The sequence below is a fragment of the Staurois parvus genome, unplaced genomic scaffold, assembly GCF_062004578.1.
Source record: "Staurois parvus isolate SC_StPar_1 unplaced genomic scaffold, SC_StPar_1.0 ptg000581l, whole genome shotgun sequence".
NCBI classification, from domain to species: domain Eukaryota; kingdom Metazoa; phylum Chordata; class Amphibia; order Anura; family Ranidae; genus Staurois; species Staurois parvus.
In genome coordinates this window covers 8,181,006-8,201,408 of record NW_028318377.1, presented here as the reverse complement: position 1 = coordinate 8,201,408, position 20,403 = coordinate 8,181,006, and the positions used below count along the sequence as shown (strand labels likewise).

The 20,403-nt window shown below is 41.9% G+C and overlaps 1 protein-coding gene across 3 annotated transcripts in view; it reads left to right on the top strand.

The window, feature by feature from the left end:
• The window catches only part of LOC149450170 (zinc finger matrin-type protein 1-like), a 69,095-nt gene that overhangs the window by 23,493 nt on the left and 25,199 nt on the right, over positions 1–20,403 (top strand). For all 3 annotated transcript variants that reach the window (XM_089692322.1, XM_089692321.1, XM_089692323.1), the window contains 2 exons: positions 15,559–15,665; positions 17,696–17,803. In XM_089692322.1, coding sequence (XP_089548448.1) covers positions 15,559–15,665; positions 17,696–17,803 — 215 coding nt within the window. The remainder of the gene's footprint in view (positions 1–15,558; positions 15,666–17,695; positions 17,804–20,403) is intronic.

Here is a 20,403-nt window from a genome sequence, read left to right as displayed (position 1 = left end):
TGAGGTAATAAAAATTCAGTTAGACTTTTACTCCTAAATGGTAAGGATTTCCAGAATGTTATTAGCAGTTTGGTGTAGGGGGTGTACTAATGGGTGTGGTTTTTTGTTTTGTTTTGTTTTTTTACCTATCTCTGAGTTCTTCTTTAAGGCAAAGATGTGCACAAAACTGGAAAAGAAACCATTTAACCTCTTTTCCATGTTCCTACCTATACCTTTTTTTTTTTTTTTTTATGCTTTTTTTTTTTTTTGTTCACACCCCTATTTACCTGGAAATTGACTTCCAAATTGTACTCACATGATCTCTTCCTGCTTCTCCATTCAGTAGCGTAAATGGGTGAAGTAGAGGGGTGCACACAGGGAAATTGAAGCTGGGCTTTTAGGGTCCATGCACACTGGCCTAAAAAAAAATGCCAGCTCTTGGCAGAAAAAAGCTAATTTTGAGCATTTTCTTGTGCTAGTGTCAAGGCACGTTTAGCATTTTTTTATTGCCAGAAAACTGCTCTCAAAAATTCAAAACAGAAGGGTTTTAGTTTGCCTCTAAACATTAAGTTTAAAATATGGCTCTTAACGTCCTAATATGCATTGACACACAGGATATCATTGAGCTCCTTCTACAGGCGAAACGCTAAACTGCTTGTTGAAGCAGCGGTTTTTTTTTGGGGGGGGGGTTTAAGCCAGTGTGCATGAACCCTAAATCTATCATTCTGTGTGTGTATTGGTTTCCTCCTCGCTCTCAAGCCGAATTCCCCTGCCTGTCTTCAGTGCTGGGTGCAGGTGGTGTCTGGAGCTGTCCATGCTCCAGCACATAAAAAGAGGCTGTCTCCATGATTGAGGCCTTTTGGGTGAAACACATCAGCAGGGAGTTCCCATGGGCGGGGACTGTTACAGTGGTTGTGAGCTTCAATAAACTAGGATTTATGTGAAATCGTCAGCTTGCGGTTTACATAGTTACTTAGTCTGCTTGAAAAAAGACAAAAGTCCATCCAGTTCAACCATTAAAAAAAAATTAAAAAAAAAATTATAATCCTATACCCACAGTTGATCCAGAGGAAGGCATATAAACCCAGCAAAGCATGATCCAATTTGCTCCTGCTGGGAAAAAAATTCCTTCCTGATACCCCGAGAGGCAATTGGATATTCCCTGGATTCTGTGTATCTAAGAAATAATCCAGGACTTTTTTTTAAAGCAATCCACTGAGCTGGCCAGAACCAACTCTTGAGGGAGTCTATTCCACATTTTCACAGCTCTCTGTGAAGAAACCTTTCCGTGTTTGGAGATTAAATTTCTTTTCCTCCAGATATAAAGAGTACCCCCTTGTCCTCTGTGATGACCTCAGGGTGAATAGCTCTACACTGAGTTCACTATATGAACCACTGATGTATTTATACATGGAGATCATATCCCCCCTTATGTATTATACATGGTGATCATATCCCCCCTTATGTATTATACATGGAGATCATATCCCCCCTTATGTATTCTACATGGAGATCATATCCCCCCTTATGTATTCTACATGGAGATCATATCCCCCCCTTATGTATTATACATGGTGATCATATCCCCCCTTATGTATTATACATGGAGATCATATCCCCCCTTATGTATTATACATGGCGATCATATCCCCCCCTATGTATTATACATGGAGATCATATCCCCCCTTATGTATTATACATGGAGATCATATCCCCCCTTATGTATTATACATGGAGATCATATCCCCCCTTATGTATTATACATGGTGATCATTTCCCCCCGTATGTATTATACATGGTGATCACATCCCCCCTTATGTATTATACATGGTGATCATATCCCCCCTTATGTATTATACATGGAGATTATATCCCCCTTATGTATTATACATGGAGATCATATCCCCCTTATGTATTATACATGGAGATCATATCCCCCCTTATGTATTATACATGGTGATCATATCCCCCCTTATGTATTATACATGGTGATCATATCCCCCCTTATGTATTATACATGGAGATCATATCCCCCCTTATGTATTATACATGGTGATCATATCCCCCTTATGTATTATACATGGAGATCATATCCCCCCTTATGTATTATACATGGAGATCATACCCCCCCTTATGTATTATACATGGAGATCATATCCCCCCTTATGTATTATACATGGTGATCATATCCCCCCCTTATGTATTATACATGGAGATCATATCCCCCCTTATGTATTATACATGGAGATCATATCCCCCCTTATGTATTATACATGGAGATCATATCCCCCCTTATGTATTATACATGGAGATCATATCCCCCCTTATGTATTATACATGGAGATCATATCCCCCCTTATGTATTATACATGGAGATCATATCCCCCCTTATGTATTATACATGGAGATCATATCCCCCCTTATGTATTATACATGGAGATCATATCCCCCCTTATGTATTATACATGGAGATCATATCCCCCCTTAATCTCCTCTTCTCAAGAGAGAATAAATTCAGTTCCTCTAATCTTTCCTCATAGCTGATCTCCTCCATGACTCTTATCAGTTTGGTTGCCCTTCTCTGTACTGTCTCCAGTTCCCCAATGTTCTTTTTGTGAATTGATGCCCAAAACTGAACTGCATATTCCAGATGAGGTCTTACTAATGATTTGTACCGGGGTAATATGATATCTCTCTCTCTGGAGTCTATACTTCTTTTAATACAAGAGAGGATTTTGCTCACTTTAGAAACCGCAGCTTGGCATTGCATGCCATTATTAAGCTTGTGATCTACCAGAACCCCCAGATCCTTCTCCACCATTGATTCCCCCAGTTGTACCCCCCCTAGTATGTATGATGCATGCATATTCTTAGCCCCCAAGTGCAGAACCTTACATTTATCAACATTAAACCTCATTTGCCACATAGTTGCCCAATTAAACAATGCATTGAGGTCGGCTTGTAAGTTGAAGACATCCTGTATTGGATTTTTCCTTTCCTATCAAATTTAGTTTTTTTTATTAGTGAACTGAAGGATTAAGTACATCTTTTTTAACAATAATTTTTCTTTGCCAGCCATGACATCAAAACGTTATCAAGCATGCTCAGAGAATCCAGTTACAGCCATGGTTTCCATATAAAAATAGTGTGAGGAAAAAAGTTCCAATGATAGTAGGTGCTGTAAAGTGTCCAAGTGGTTTGACAATACAGGCAGTCCCTGAGTTACAAACGTCTGACTTGCATACAACTCATGCTTAAAAGCTGATGTCACGCTGGTCCCAGAAACCGGAGGTTGGACATCTAACTGCTCACCGTAGGCTGCCACCTACTGTCCGGCGGACCTGTCAGCAATCCCACGTCACTGTATGGCCAGTTAACCCTTCCCTATACAATCCAATACTTAAAAATAATTTTTTTAGCTAGTTACACTTAAAAAAATGTAGCTGTTCAAGCTTACATACGGATTCAACTTAAAGTGGAATTTAACTCCCTTAATCAACATTGATTATTTGTAATCCTTATGCTGCTAGCACTAGTGAATAGATAGAATTTTATTTAATTTCTTCAGTTGCTTCCTGAGTTCAATGCCTAGGCAAATGATGTCATAATTCTCAGGAGTCTTCAGGAGGGAAGAAGGGGTTTGCTGAGCTAAGCACACCTTTCTGCCTGTATGCCTGAGATAAGGGCAGATTGATTCCAGGAAGTAAATGCTACATGAATCTTCTGCACTTATTTAAGATGGCTGTAGCCAAAAATGCTAGAGGGTGTTTTTCAAAGTGATTTCTCAGTAAAATAAAGCATGTAGACATGGAATGAATGCCACAGTTTGCTTTGAAAAACAAGAATTAAATAGCGTGTTTGATACATATATCACCAATATCAATCATCATTCAAAATTTCCAAGTAGACTAGAACCAAACACAATGTTACCTTCAGATCAGTTCATTACAAGGAATTGATAATGTTATCAAATTTAAAAACCATATATACCTTTTTTATTATGTTTTTATATATATATATATATATATATATATACTGTATATTACATACACACACACACACACACGCACACCTTATTGTGAGTTATGAGGTCAGCTGTCTCTTGGAATTACCATATACAGCACATAGATCTGTCTTTTTCTTTAGATGTCTAGGGGGGTCTGTATGTAGTCTTCCCTGACCACTAATGTAAAGGGCATTTCTCCCACTGACCTCTGATAAATTCATTTTTTCAAGGGGTTTTCTTGGGTAAAAAAGATGAGAGAAGCTGATCTAAGGGGGACTTGAAGAGGTTTTTTCTAGGGATGCTGGCAGGGTAGTAGGGGTGCCCAGCAGAGAGTATTTTCACGAATACTCATGAAAATGCTCCCGATACATGAAACTGATACTTTGTGGTGCAATTTGCATCCATACAAAATATGGACGCAAATTGCACCGTAAACATAGCATGAGACTTAAGCAGGAATGCGATTACTGTCCAAATCACATTTGGTTTCCTCACTGCTCATGTGTGAACCCAGGCTGTCATAACCTGAGTTCACACAGGAGAGGTTCTGGAAACCTCCCTGCACCGATCCCATGCTGTCACATAAGGAAAAGCTGGGGATTTGAAATCCCTGCAGCTTTTTATCCTCTCAGTGCAGGGATGACAGTACAGGCTAGATGGCTTTTCATTGGTCAGCACCGCCATGATCAGAAGCCGTCTAGCCCATACTGTCATCCCTGCAAGGAGAAGAAAGAGAGCCACCAGAATTTCAAATCCCCAGGCCTGTGAAGTGCTTTATCTCCTTTCCTTGCAGGGATGATAGTATGGGCTAGACGGCATTTCATTGGTCAGCATGGTGGCGACCAATCAAGAACCATCTACAGTGATGACGAACCTTTTCAAGACCGAGTACCCACTCTGCAACCCAAAACCCACTTATTTATCGCAAATGCCAATGCTGCAACTAAACCTGAATATTGAGGTTTTAGAAAACAACCCATACATTAACATCTTTTGTCTTAAAAGAAAAACACAATAACAGCGCCTCCACCACTGGCCCCAGCACAAGGGGGCAGAGTTCCACTGGCCCCCAGCACAAGGGGGCAGAGTTCCACTGGCCCCCAGCACAAGGGGGCAGAGTTCCACTGGCCCCCAGCACAAGGGGGCAGAGTTCCACTGGCCCCCAGCACAAGGGGGCAGAGTTCCACTGGCCCCCAGCACAAGGGGGCAGAGTTCCACTGGCCCCCCGCACAAGTTAAAATCTTGTGTTTAATAACGAATGTATTAAAACTCACAGGCAGTCTAATATATACAGTATGTGTATATATATATGTATGTATATATATATATATATATATATATATATATATATATCCCTGGCAGCGCAATGACTGGCCATGCGAAAGCTTGGACGAGTTGCGGCTAGTGACGTCATCGCCTGGCGCCTCTACTCCTTTCCCAGCATGCGCATGGCCCCTATGTGCGCTGTTATCTGATGCTCGGCTGCTGGGGCAACTTGGCTCACGTGCTGACAGACGGGGCTCCGCGCGCCTGCTGTAGCACGCATGCCATAGGTTCACCACCACTGATCTAGCCCATACTGTCATCTCCCCAAATCCTCAATTTTTCCTTATGTGATCCATACAGGGAGATTTCCCATACTGCTCCTTTCTAAACTTGGGCTATGACAAACCTGGGTTCACACAGGAGCAGTGGGGAAACCGCATACAATTTGGACAGGAATTGCATTTGTGTTCAAATCGCATGCTATTCTTTGTGGTATTGGCGAATACTTGACCAAAAGTATTGGTACTCTTATTCACCGATTTAAAAATGGGTATCTGTGCATCCGTAGATTATACCCATTCACACCTGAGTGTTACTATTGCGCAACAAGCCGAATCACATTGTTTGTAATTGTCGCTCAATGAGAGTGACTGTAAACCATGACGCACGCATTTTCATGTGGTTTTATGTCTCAATAACTCCTCTACAACTGTTCTATTCTCTTTGCTCAGCCCAGGAAACACCTACAAAAAACTCATCAAATGCTTTTTAAATATTAGAAACAAAGCTCCCAAATCACCAGGAATCCACTCTGCTCTGGTGTGAATGCAGGCTTAGTATATTGCAGTCTAATGCCATTTCCTCAGATTATGTGTAATCTTTGGAAAGAAGCTGAAGTTGTGACTCTGCCAACCCTGTGCTGTGCCAAGAATATGAAGCGAGCCAAGTCTCCAGACAGCGGTACATGGGCTTGCTCAGGTGCTCCCTACTCCCCAGGTGTGAGACACAAAACATTGAAATGCTGTAGGGCTCGTTGTGATAGATAACCACTAGGGATCATGAGATGTGTATTGCCACTTTCAAACCTGCTCTACATAAAAGCTGCTGTTATCTGATTTTTTTTTTTCTGCAGCATTTTTAAATATGAACTCCTTTTTAAAGTGATGCTTAACATTTTTAGCTGGATGACCTGGGCATTGTGGCTGTAGGACCCTTTTTTCTTCCTGCGGCAAGGTGAAAATATCAGGACCCGATTTAATTAGAACTTCAGGATGAAAAGCTATCTAGGTCACAATCTTAAAGGTACATTTAATTATACTTTACGTGTTCTCATGATCCAGTGTTCTGGATCTCTAAAGTACCAGTTGCAAGCTCAGATATTGTCTCAGATGTGTTTCGCAATCTCAGCAGCAACTGGGGCAAAGCAGAACGGTGGGCAGAGGACAGAGGTGACATCTTGACTCTATGAAGATGCATATCTCTGGATCTTCAACACAGTGGTAAGTGTCCTTTAGTCCATTACAACTCTACAGATCCTTTCTCTGGACTTGTCCATCGTCCAGCAAGAACCAGTCTGTAGTGTACAAATCTAAAGGATATGCAGAGCTTGGTGCACTGTATAGACTGGTGCAGCTTGATCCCCAACTGTATGTAGATTGTGGAAGATTCCCCTCCAGGTGGGGCTGTGGAGGACTAGAAGGGGATCTTGCTGCACCAGACTACTATGTACTTCCTGCTGGTACTTATTGTTATTAAAACTTTGTTGCCAGGTGGTTGAGGACTACAGGACCCCACCCCTCTGTGTTGAAGAAGAAGAGAGGGGTGGAGTCCTGTTGTTGCCCTATTCTATTTCTCTTGTCTTAATACAATGGGTTAAGTGATCGTTATCACCTTGGGAAATGAAGTGTCTTACTGACAGGTCACCAGGTGAAAATAAAGGAATAAAGCTTGAAAGAAGAAAACTAATGCAACCACATTGTCTAAGGACTGCTAACCTGCAAGGAATGGCAGTGAGACCCTGTCCACAAACAGGGCTGGATTTTTTTTTTTTATTTGGACACTATAGGCCATGGTTTAGGGCAGGGGTCTCCAAACTGTTACTAACCTCACTGCTCCAAACTTTGCTAGTCTTTATCCAGCCCTTGGGGCACTATTCCTCCGACTGACACAACAATGGGGCACTATTCCTCCGACTGACACAACAATGGGGCACTATTCCTCCGACTGACACAACAATGGGGCACTATTCCTCCCACTGACACAACAATGGGGCACTATTCCTCCGACTGACACAACAATGGGGCACTATTCCTCCGACTGACACAACAATGGGGCACTATTCCTCCCACTGACACAACAATGGGGCACTATTCCTCCCACTGACACAACAATGGGGCACTATTCCTCCGACTGACACAACAATGGGGCACTATTCCTCCGACTGACACAACAATGGGGCACTATTCCTCCCACTGACACAACAATGGGGCACTATTCCTCCCACTGACACAACAATGGGGCACTATTCCTCCCACTGACACAACAATGGGGCACTATTCCTCCCACTGACACAACAATGGGGCACTATTTCATCCACTGATAACAATCAGTATGTACTGTTCATCTCACTAATACCGATGATGGGGCACTACTACTCCTCCTGACCACCAACCCTGAGGCCATGTTTATTCTCAATGATGCTGGGCGCAGGACATTTTGTACCCCCACTGACCACAATCTGGCCCCCCTAAAGTGTGAAAGACCGCAAACTGGTCCATTGTTTAAAAAGTTTGGAGACTCCTGGTCTAGTACACAACCACCCACAAATCATGTTTCCTAGCTTTCGGTTCTAGCGGTACTGATACAGAATGGGCAATCTGTGTCTTTCAGCCTGTCCACCCCTTGCCCTGTTGTGGATATGATGTCTTATCTTGTTGATGTGTTACTTGGGTTATTAAAAAAAGTAGTAAACTGCACCAAGAAAAATAAACAAAGTGGGCTCACTGTCTAAGTCATATTGTGCTAGTATGCACCGCAAACTAGAACATTATGACAGACTTACCTGAAAACAAAGCCCGCCAGTGACAACCAGCGCTTCTATCTTCACCTGGTCTTCCTCCAGGGTTCGCAGGCCTTGGCTGCATGAATGGCTAAGCCACAATGACGTCACTCCTGCGCATGTGTACAGTCACGGCACGTGTATGCTGTTCCTTCAGAGCACATGTGATGGTGACGTCACCGACTGCTGCTAAAGTAAATGTTTCTAAACCGTTCATGTTTAGGAGATCTTTACCTATAGGTAAACCTTATTACAGGTAAAATTCTACAGTGTGACTTTACTATCACATTAAGGCTCCATGCACACTAGTGGTTTTTATAAGCTCACCTAACGCTAGGAAAAAAAGGCTGATGATAGTGGTTTCGTGCTGGCTTCTAGTAGCATTTAGGATTATTTTTACTAGTAGTAGCTTTTTGTTTGTATTTTTACAGTACTTGTAGGAAAAAACTGTTAGGAGCTTTCAGTTGTTTTTTGTTTTTTTTCTCCCGGAAAAACGCTCCCAAAAACTAAAAGAAACCCAATTTTAGGAACTTAAAAAAAAATGCTTGTGTGCATGGAGCCTTAGTGGGACTATAGTTGAAAAGTAGCTCTTTATTGCAGAAGACACATGCTGTCTGTTATTAAAACAAACTTGCTTGCCTGCTTGCGAACTTCTTTAGGCTCCATTCACACTTGTGTGATTTGTCATATGACTTTGGACATCAAACTCTCATGACAATTTGCAGCCTATTCTTTTCAATGGCACCCATTCAAATAAGTCACAGTGACTTAGAAAAGGTGCCTGCACTACTTTGATGTGGCTTTTGATCCAGGGAGTGTAGGAGTCGCGTTGGAAATTATGCCTTTTGGAGATGCGGAAGTGTGAATGGAGTCTTAGAATGAACTGAGCCAAAGACTGGGCACTCAGAAGAGGCAAGGGAGATTCTACCGGTATTGGCAAGGGACCGTGTGGACTATCACGTCGCTGGAGCGGATGCTAGTATGTGTGAAGTTAGTCTACTTTATCTGCTGACTGTTTGTGGGGGAAGGATGGCTCAAGAAAACCTGACCTAGGGTAGCAGGAAATTAAATACGGCCCTGGCCAAAAGTCCTTGCAGTTTGGTTATGATCCGTGTGAAATTTTAAGCACTTGGAAACTTTCAGACAGCTGTTGTCTTGTCTGCATCTTATTACTGGTTTCTTTTGAAAATGAATGTGGAGTGTGCGACAACTACACACTTTCCTAACATTACTTTGCGAATGGCACACATCACATAATACGTATATGTACATTGTAAATGGCTGCCTGTGCTTAACCACATATGCCTTATAAAGATTTAAAGGGTAACTTCACTTTTTTTTGTTGGAAAAAATGTGCAAAAAATTTAAAATATTAGCATATATAATTGTAATGTAAAGCAGAGCTCCACCCAAAAGGGGAATTTCCGCTTTAAGGCTTTGTCCCCTGCTTCCCGTTAAGGATAAGCACCTTCGAGGGGTTGGGGGGGGAGCAGATATCCAAATGCGGTGCAGTCGCCTAAGGCAAACGGAAGCGGAAATTGTTCTCCCTCCCCGTAATCTTCTGGGACACGTGACAGGTCCCAGAAGACTACAGGACCATTTACAAGGCGCAGCAATACTCGCGCATGTGCAGTGGGTACCTGGCTGTGAAGCCGCAAGTTTTCACAGCCGGGTGCTCACACAGAAGATGCCGGAGAGAAGACAGCCTGTGAAACCAGCCGTGGTGAGAACATCTCTGGAGAAGGACAGGTAAGTGTCTGTATTTTAAAAGTCAGCAGCTACAGTTTTTGTAGCCGCTGACTTTTATTTATTTTTTTTTTTAATTCAACTGGAACTCCACTTTAAGTCATATTGTAATTGACTGTTATTAAGAATGACCTTTCCTTTTGAATCTGCTGAGCTGTAAATTGCAATGAAATATGGCTACCTTTTGGCATTCTGTACACAGATGGTGTACAGAACGCCCCCTCAAAATGTAATTTCCTGCTTGTGTAATTGACTTACTTTCCCAGAAATCTGCACTAAGGTACAAGTCAGATTTTTGGCATTCCCTGTAACAAAAATGGCATCTTTGATTAGATCCTCCCAAATGGAAATCACGTCTAAAGTGAAGCAGATCCTATCCTCATTAGACCCCTGCAAGTGAGGCAGTTTATAGATCATTATAAAAACACTCCCATACAGATTCACTCTGCACATGGACACAGACAAACAAACAGCTATTTGTTTTTGTTTAGAATAACAGTTATGAATCTGCTACAAAGTTTAACCACTTGCCCTCCTGAGGATTTACCCCCCTTCCTGACCAGGCCATTTTTTGAGTTACGGTGTTGCGTTATATTAACTGACAATTGCACGGTCATGCAAGGTTGCATCCAAATGAACTTTACGTCCTTTATTTCCCATGAATTGAGCTTTCTTTCGGTGGCATTTGATCACCTGTGCATTTTTTTTTTGCGCTATAAAAAAAGGGCCAAAATTGTGAGAAAAACAATATTTTTGACTTTTTGCTATTAAACATATCCAGTAAACATTTTTTTTAAAAATCAAATTTAGTCATTTAGGCCAAAATGTATTCTGCCCCATGTCTTTGCTAAAAAAAAATCCCAATATGTGTAAATTAATTGGTTTATTTGAAAGTTATAGCGTCTACATATAGTGCTATATATACTGGGATTTTGTTTTATTATTTTTACTAGTAATGGCAGTGACCAGCGACTTATAGCAGGACTGCGGTAGACATTCTGACAATGGGGGGGGAACTGACTTGCTGTCACTGACATCCCCAGTGCTAAAGGAAAAAAAAAAAAAAAGCACCGACACTGTACTAAGGGCAGGGCACTGGGCAGGAAGGGATAACCATGAGGGACGATCAAAGGGTTAACTTTGTGCTGGAAGTGTTTTACTGTGGGGCGGTGTCTGTGTGCTTCACTGTAAGCACACTGCTTTGGATGGCTGTGCTGTGCACAGCCATCCAAAGCAGTGTGCCTGAGTTTACAGGGAGGAAAACTGTTAGTAGACATAATCGTTCTCCTCCCCATCAGAGATCCTCTGTAACCACCGGCCGGGACTCGGTGAATGGCGGCGCGGGTAGGGAGTGCGCCTCCTACCCAGAAATGCAATATCATATATATATATATATATATATATATATATATATACCTGATTTTGCACTCCCGTGCCCCATGTACCTCTATTTCCGCTATAGATTGGTGAGGAAACGGTTAAAATCTATGCAATGTACTAAGATCATCCTCATTTTCTCAGCAACAGTGGAGTTATTCTTTAATTTTAAGCAGAGCATATGAACTGTACATCATTACTGGACAAATTCTATATTCATTTATATCTAATATCTATATTTAATTCATTCAGCCATATTCATTAGGCTTTTCACACTGCTCCTGGGCAGGCATTCCGTCTCTTGTCACATTCTTCTCTGCAGTGCAGCAGCATCCCTTTTATTCTTCAATGTTTGTGGGCAAGGTTGCAGTCAATGCAGGAGACCGAGGGAGCTGCATTTGAACCAGAGAAGAAACCGCACTGCATTTCTACAGTCTAAGAATCCAGACCATTTAACACCTGAAAAGACTCCATCACCTTGCCTTGAGTGCTGCACCTTTTCTTCTCCATAGACCAAAACAGAGAATGATTCTTTGGCACAACAGATTCTTTTGTCTATCGGACTATACATTACTTTTTGACATCAGTAGCTCAGGTCAAGGAATTTGTAGCAAACTCCCATTGACAAAATCAAACTTGAACATTACTGTGGGACACACCTTTTTATCCCCAAGTATTACCTTTCCCCAGTGCTTTTCCTCATCCTCACATTAACATGTAATCTTGTTCCTTTTGGCTGTTAGAGGCATGAGAACCGCATAAACACAGAAGCTTAGATCTTTTTTAAATGAATTTACTTTGTGTCGTTTAACCACTTCCTGGCTAGCCAATGCTGATCAACGGCTGGGTGCTCTGTTATTCTGGGAGGACATATGGTATGTTTGCTGCTCACATGCCTTGCACCTGCCCCCTGGGGGCGCCACTGGACACAGTGGATCATAGTGCTTGGCACCTGCCTGCCACGATTGGTCCAGGTAACGTGATCTTTGTGACCAATCACAATGGTAAACCACAATTCATGAAGGAAAGCCATGAAACCATTTATTTTTCACTGTAATAAGCTATTGGTTAAAAAAAAAAAATCACCTCCCCAGAGTAGTAGTCTCATTATGAAACTGTACTACTCAGGCGACAGTATGTAAAAAAAAAAGTGTGTGTGCATGTATGTGTGTGTGTGTTTTGGGGTGCAATTATAGGTATGCCTATGCTGTGTGTGAGCCTTAACTTGTTTGAAATGAAAACTTTGTGAAAAAAAAACAATTCTTTCCTCATTTTCCAAAAAAAGTGACAAAAAAAATTACAACTTCAAAAAACCCAACGTACCTCTTACTAAATACCTTAGACTGTCTACTTTCCAAAAAAGGGTCTTTTGGGGGGTATTTGTACTTTCCTGGCATTTTGGGGATTCATGAAATGACATAGGCAGTCAGTAAATAAGGGATTTTTTATTTGTTTTACCTTATTGCAGGGGTCTCCAAACTGGGGCCCTCCAGCTGTTGAAGAACTACAAGTCCCATCATGCCTCTGGGAGTCTTGCCTGTGGCTGTCAGTCTTTCAAGGCCTCATGCGACTTGCAATTCTTCAACACCTGGAGGGCCATAGTTTGGAGACCCCTGCCTTAATACATTCTACTTCTTGGACCCCCTCATCCCTAAACACCTGAGTCCTGTCAGTGATTCAGCGCTGTCCTGGCTGCAGGTCTTCTCCCTTCACTTCCTGGTGACACAGGCAGGAGCCCATAGGAGGGAATGGGTGACGTGGCTGAGCTGTTTGCATTTATGGATATAGACAACCTGGCTCGGGAGCGTGCCTACACAGGTGCCCCCTCAGCCTTTTAATATCACTTGAAATCTCAAATATCAGCAGCACTGTCCCATATTTCTATTTGGAAATTTGGAAAATGACATATTTTTACAAATTATGGAATTGCAGTTAGTGTTTTTTTTTGTTTTTTTTTAATCTGGTAATTTTTATTAATCAGATTTTTTTCAAAGACTCAAAAAAAAATACACATTACAAAAATTGCATTCTACATTTAGAAAAAAAGTACTACACTTCAAATACCAAATACTGAGCACATAATTCAGCATATAGAGAAATATGCTGGACAATTACAAAGAACTGTTTCTTCCATATTGTGCAATACATAAAGGACAGTCTACAGTCATCAGAGAAAAAGAAAAGTTACCTCTGAACAGCAACCAGTAAGGCTATATCAGAATTACTAGAATTTGCTGGCTAACTTTATCCGCTCACCAGATTTTAGTCCACCAACTCCATGACTTAAGCACACAACACATTGGCTCTGCCTACTTTCAGCCATCCACCTCCTCGCCCTGAGAATGAGGAAGGTGGGAGGGATTTTTGGATTCCAACCACCAGGACCAAATGTTTTTATATTTTTGTGGACATCCCCTCTGTTTATAAGTAAGCTCCTCTGCGTAGTGTGAAAGCAATGGCATCGTGCCGTTGGGTGAATGTAGGGGTGTGTGAGAGCCACTTCTGTAACAAGAGTTTACGGGCCAAATAAAGAGAGACCGTGTCCACAATAAATTAATTTCTTCAAGTAGCGCCCCCTCCTGGAATGATGCCCAATAAAATGTTGTTACCTTAATGCATTTTCTGCATGAAGGTAAAAAAAAAAAAATTTCCCATAACATTGCTCCCCCACCCTTTTGCCCATAAACACTTACCTGACACCATTCTCGATCCAGCATAGTCCTCATCGGCAGCCCCACTCTGCTCTCTTCCTGCATTTTAGGGGCTTTACTGACTGTCAAACCCTGTGAGGAAGGAGTAGGGCCAAGCGGTGCTGTGTGTGTGCGTCTATGGAGATACACAGCCACAGCCTATCTCTGGACAGCATCCGCACGAGTGCCCCCACAGCAAGCAACTTGTTCTGGGGACACTTGGAGAAGAGGAGGAGCCAAGATTGTATGCAGGAGACCCCAGAAGAGGAGGTTCAGGGCTGCTCTGTGTAATATCATTGCACAGAGCAGGTATGTTTGTTCTTTTTAATTAAAAAAAAAATGTAGCCTTACAATCACTTTAGGATACAGTTGATTAACCTCCCTGGTGGTATTCCCAAGTGTAACTCGGGGTAAAGTTTCAGTACCACAAGCGGTAACCCCGAGCTACACTCGGGAATACCATGCGGTGTTGCTCCGGGATCTGTTCTTCTCTTACCTTGTCCTGTGCTCCCGCGATGTCCCTCCTGCAGTGTCCCCGGCAATGTCCTCTGGCGGATGCTGGCATCTGTCTTCTGGGTCCCGTCCCCTGTGACATCGGGGCGTACGGGGGACGGAACAGCGGGAAATTTGAAAATGACAAAAAGTGACATTCACTAAAATCACATAGTATAACATTACTATATCAAACCATTTCACATACATTTTGTCCCGAGTGCTTTGTCCTGTGCACTGCCTGCATTTTTACTGTTCTTTCTGCCTGGAAACTGAGAAACGTCCATGGCGTCCAAAAAGCGTCCCTTTAGGTCAAAAGCGGTTTTAGACCGGCTAGAGAACAGCGATAGTAAATCAGAACCACTTGCAGAATTGAGTGATAATGATACGTGGGGGAAATTCATCATCAGACACTGAAAACGATTTTGCGACTTTGCTCAGTGATGTGCGAACTTGGCGCTCTATTTCAAATTTCAGTGTTTTTGGTTTGATTATATTATTGAATTAAATTTATTATATTATTTTTTTATGATTATTAAATTATAATTTATGATTTGGTGTTTCATTTTTTAACATACCCGGGATGTTTACTAGACTCTTGTTCGGACAGATTTCAGTGAGTTATTTCTAAAAATTACAGGCCTACAACAAAAAACATATGTCCATGCAAAAAAATGTACCGCTTTGAGCACAGAAATATGGACATAATCAGACCACTAGGGAGGTTAATTATAGTGGAATTGAGTGACGCATGTCAAGGGGGGGCACTATCACTATTGTGCAAATCTCTGTTTATCCTGCTCTGGGAGTGATAGCTCTGCATTCGCCGATGCACGTGTGCTACCAGTACCATCTTTTACAGAGTCTTGTCACTTTGCCTCTTTAGTACTACGCTTTGTTTTTGGTTTTTATTCTTCTAATTGATTTCCCTTCTTGCTTCACAGAAATTGTTTTGGATGAGAAAACCAAAAAGGAACTCTTCACAGACACCTTCTGTAGAGTGTGTGGAGCAGTTCTACAATTTGAATCCCACAGAAATGCACATTATGAGGTATGTTACTAGTTCTGTCTTCACCACGTTTCCCTGTGTGTAACTCGACATGCAGCTAAACCCTCCTTTTCTGCATTAAGCCAGACTGAATGTAATCTTTAATTTTTAGTAACCACTTCTTGACTGGCCATTGCATATAAACGGCCGGACGGTGGCAGTGCAGAGTCGGGTGGCCGTTTATAAACGGACTCCCCTCACCCTGCTTGTGCGTGCTCCGAGGGAGTGCGCAGCAACGCGATCCAGTGCCCGCTGTGTCCTCCGGACACAGTGAAACACCGATCATCAGATGGGACCTCTGTACGAGGTTCCGATCATGTGATCACTGATTGGCCAATCAGTGATCACATGCAAAGTAGTAAGCAAGATGTCACTTGTGACATCATTGCTTACTACGTGTGAAATCTGTGAATGATCAGAGGTCACATGGTACAAGGCTATTCACAACAGCCTTGTACCATGTGACAAGCTGTGACCAATCACAGCTCACTCAGTACTTCTCAATGAGTGCAAGAATGCACACAGAGAGAAAGAGAAATTATTGCTTTTACATCCTATATGGGTGTAAAAGCAATCAGTGTAAAAAAAAAAAAAAAAATCTTAATCACCCCCCACAAGTAGTACAGTGTCACCATGGTGACACTGTACTACTAGGGTGACAGTATGTAAAAAAAATAAAAAATAATATAAAAATGTAAAAACAAATGTTTAAAAATTATAATTTTTGGTTATAAACTAATTTGTATTTTTTTTTTTATGCTAAAAATATAACGGAATAAATGTTGGCAAAGATTTATGATGAAATATTATTTATTTGCAAAATTTTATAAAAAAAAACTTAAAAAAAAAATTTTTGGACTTTTTAATTTACATAGCAAAAAAAATAAAAATCCCAGCGGTGAATAAATACCACCAAAATAAAGCTTTATCTGTCTCAAAAAAAAGGTAAAAAATTCATATGGGTACAGTGTTTCATCACCGCGCAATTGTCATTCAAAATGTAAGCGCTGAAAGCTGCCCTGGTCAGGAAGGGGGTAAAAGTGTCCGGTCTGGAAGTGGTTAACAAAACAAGGTAGGTGAAACTATTGGGGAAAAACATATAAGTACATACAATCAATATATGAAATATACAAACACAGTGAAATGAATAAGCTGCGGATGGCAATACGTCCTTGCTCACCAGCAATGCTGCCTTTAGGGGATGTATGTTTAGTCTACAATAGGGGTAGGCAACCTTACAGTATGATAATAAATATAGACCCTTCATTTCTTTGTAAGTGGGCAAACTTACAAAATCTGAAGGGGCTCAAATAATTATTTTCCCCTCTGTACAAGCTGATCATAGTGAGCACACCTGTCAGTGTTAAATGGTTTGACTTATCCCTGTAACTGCATCAAGAGAGCTTGTTCTTTTGAAAAACAGACTTACTGGCTGGATCGCCAGATGTGTCTAAGACCTAAAATATGAAAACTGTTCTTGAATATGAATTTGACCTGTTCCTGAAGTACATTGTCCTGCAAAATGGCTTGACTAGACAACATTATGAGTTGAGCACATCATGATCATGAATCTCCTAGATTGTAAGCTCGAAAGAGCAGGGCCCTCGAACCCCTCGTATATTGTTTTGTTACTGTACTCTCATGTACTGCCCCCCACTATAATGTACAGCGCTGAGCAAACTTTTTGGCGCTATATAAATACTGTATAATAATAATCATGATGCAGATGGGTCTCAGGCAGTTTGCATCTACTTACACATATTCTCAACATTGCTACATGAGTAAGACAGCATTGTTCAATATAGATCTTTTCTGTCAGATCAGGGAGCGATTCTATCCACAAACCCAATCCTATGCCAGGCCTCAGAAGACACGTGCCTGCCTCTCAGAGCTTTCCTCTTCCGGAAGCAGAATCATGAGCACTTGCCCAGTGTTTTCAGGAATTACCATGAAGTTATGCTATGCAGTCACTTTTAGATGAAAATAGTTCTTAATGGAATTCTTGTTTAATGATTTTCTTACTATATTTTCAGGGAAAGAGACATGCTCAGAAAGTTCGCCTTTACTTCTTAAATAAAGAACTGGAAGAAATGGCATACAAGAAGAAAATAGATGAGAAAGTAGAGCGCATTAATTCTCGTGTAAGATTTCCTCTTTCTCCAGTTTTTCCATATTTTGCGTTTTATCTGGTAATCCAATGAACAGAGCCATGGCATCTAGCTTTATAGCAATACTAACTTCAGAAAAGCTGGTATTTGTATGGCTGTAGCAGTGGGAGCGGTAGGCAGGAGCACTGTGTACTGTGAAATGCTATGCAGCTGCAGAGTTACTTTGCTTTGTGACCCTTTTAACAGGTTTACATCTAAGCTCTATAATTTTCAGCCTGGTACTACAGTTGTTTAAAAAAAATGTTTTTCATTAATCTACACTCAGTCCCCTATAATGACAAAGTAAAAACAGAATTTTAAAAATTGTCTATGAATTTATTAAAAAGAAAAACCTGAAACATCACATGTACTTAAAGTGGTTCTAAAGGCAGGCTTTTTTTTACCTTAATGCATTTTATGCATTATGGTAAAAAAACCTGCTTGGTTCAGCTCCCCTCCTCCCCCCTCCTTCAGCACCACCTCATACTTAGTTGAGCCCCATCTTGTTCCAGCGATGCACATGAGAGCAACGGCTCTCCTGGGTCTCTCCTCATTGGCTCTCACAACAGTGGGAGCCATTGACTTCTGCTGCTGTCATTGACAGTCAGTGAGCCAATGAGGAGAAAGTGAAGGGTGGGGATAGCCGCTCTCTGTATGTGAATGGACACTATCCATTAAAAGAAGCACGGTTCGAGAGCAAGCCTGTTCAAATGCCCCCATAGCAAGAGACCTGCTAGTGGGGACACTTGGCAGGGGGGAGGTGCCAGGACTGCCAGTGGGGGACCCAAAAAGAAGAGGATTGGGGTTGCTCTGTGCAAAAACATTGCACAGAGCAGGTAGGTACAACATGTTTGTTATTTAAAAAAAATGTACAGCCTTTAGAATCACTTTAAGTATTCAGACCCTTTACGCAGAACTTTGTAGCAGTCTTCTTGTGTATGATGCAACAAGTTTTGCCACACCTGGATTGGAGGATTTTCTGCCATTCTTCTTTGCAAATCCTCTCAAGTTCAGTCAGGTTGTATGGGGTCTGTCGGTGGACAGCCATTTTCAGGTCTCTCCAGAGATTGTTCAATAGGGTTCAAGTCCGGGCTCTGGCTGGGCCACTCTAGGACTTTCACAGAGTTGTCACTAAGCCACGCCTCTGTTGTCTTGGCTCTGTGCTTAGGATCATTGTCTTGCTGAAAGGAGGACCTTTGGCCCAGTCTGAGGTCCTGAGCACTGTAGAACAGATATCTATGTACTTTGCTCTATTCAGCTTTCCCTCAACCTTCACCAGTCTCCTGGTCCCTGCTGCTGAAAAACACCCCCCACAGCATGATGCTGCCACCATTATTCTTCACTGTTGGCATGTATTGGGCAGGTGATGAGCTTCCTACAGATGTAACATTTAGAATTGAGGCAAAGAATTCAAACTTGGTTTCATCAGACCAGAGAATCTTGTTCCTTAGTCTGAGTCCTTCAGGTGCTTTTTTGCAAACTCCAAGGGGGCTTCCATGTGTTTTTCACTGAGGAAAGGCTTCTGTCTAGCCATTCTGCCATAAAACCCAGATAGAGGGCTGCAGTGATGGTTGTCCTGCAACTTTGTCCCATCTCCGCACAGGATCTCTGGAGCTCAGTCAGAGTGACCATCGGGTTCTTGGTCACCTCTTTACTAAGGCCCTTCTCCCCCGATTGGTCAGTTTGACCACGTGACCAGTTCTTGGAAGAGTCTCGGTTGTGCCAAATGTCTTCAGTTTGTGAATTATGGAGGTCACTGTGCTCTTGGGAACCTTCAGTGCAGCAGAAATTTTTTTGAAGCCATCTCCAGATCTGTGCCTTGCAATAATTCTGCCTTTTGAGCTCTGCATGCAGTTCTTTTTGACCTCATGGCTTTTGCTCTGGTATAGTATACATTGTCAGTTGTGAGGCCTTTTATGGAGAGATGTGTGCCTTTCCAAATCATATCCAATCAGTTTAGGCTACCACAGGTGGACACCAATCAAGGCGTACAAACATCTCAGCAACAATCAAGAGAAATGGGAGGTATCTTGGCTACATTTCAAATGTTGTTGCAAAGGGTTGGAATACTTATGCCAATGTGCTATTTCGGTTTTTATTTTTTCATACATTTGCAAACCTTTCTAAAATTGTTTCCACTTCGTCATTATGGGGTAATGAGTGTAGAAAAAAGTGAAAAAATGAATTTAAAACTGTAGTATCAGGCTGCAACATAACAGAATTGAAAAATAATGAAGGGGGTCTGAATACTTTATGAATGCACTGTATGTAGCCATCTTCCCAGGATGCAGTGTTCGGGACTGAAGTGGCCAGTTGCTAGATCCAAACACTTTCATTCCTGGAGGGCAAGCCATTTCTGTGCACAGCCATGCAAAGCAGTGTCCTTACAGTGAGGCACAAACACAGAACATCAAGTAAAACAGCACACAGTTAACCCTCTGATCACCCCACATGTTAACCCCTTCCTGCTCAGTGCCATTAGTACAGTGTCGGTGCTTTTTATTAGCACTGATCACTGTATTGGTGTCACTGGGGATGTCCGTGACACCAAGTCAGTTCCCCCCAGTGTCAGAATGCCCGCCACAGTCTTGCTG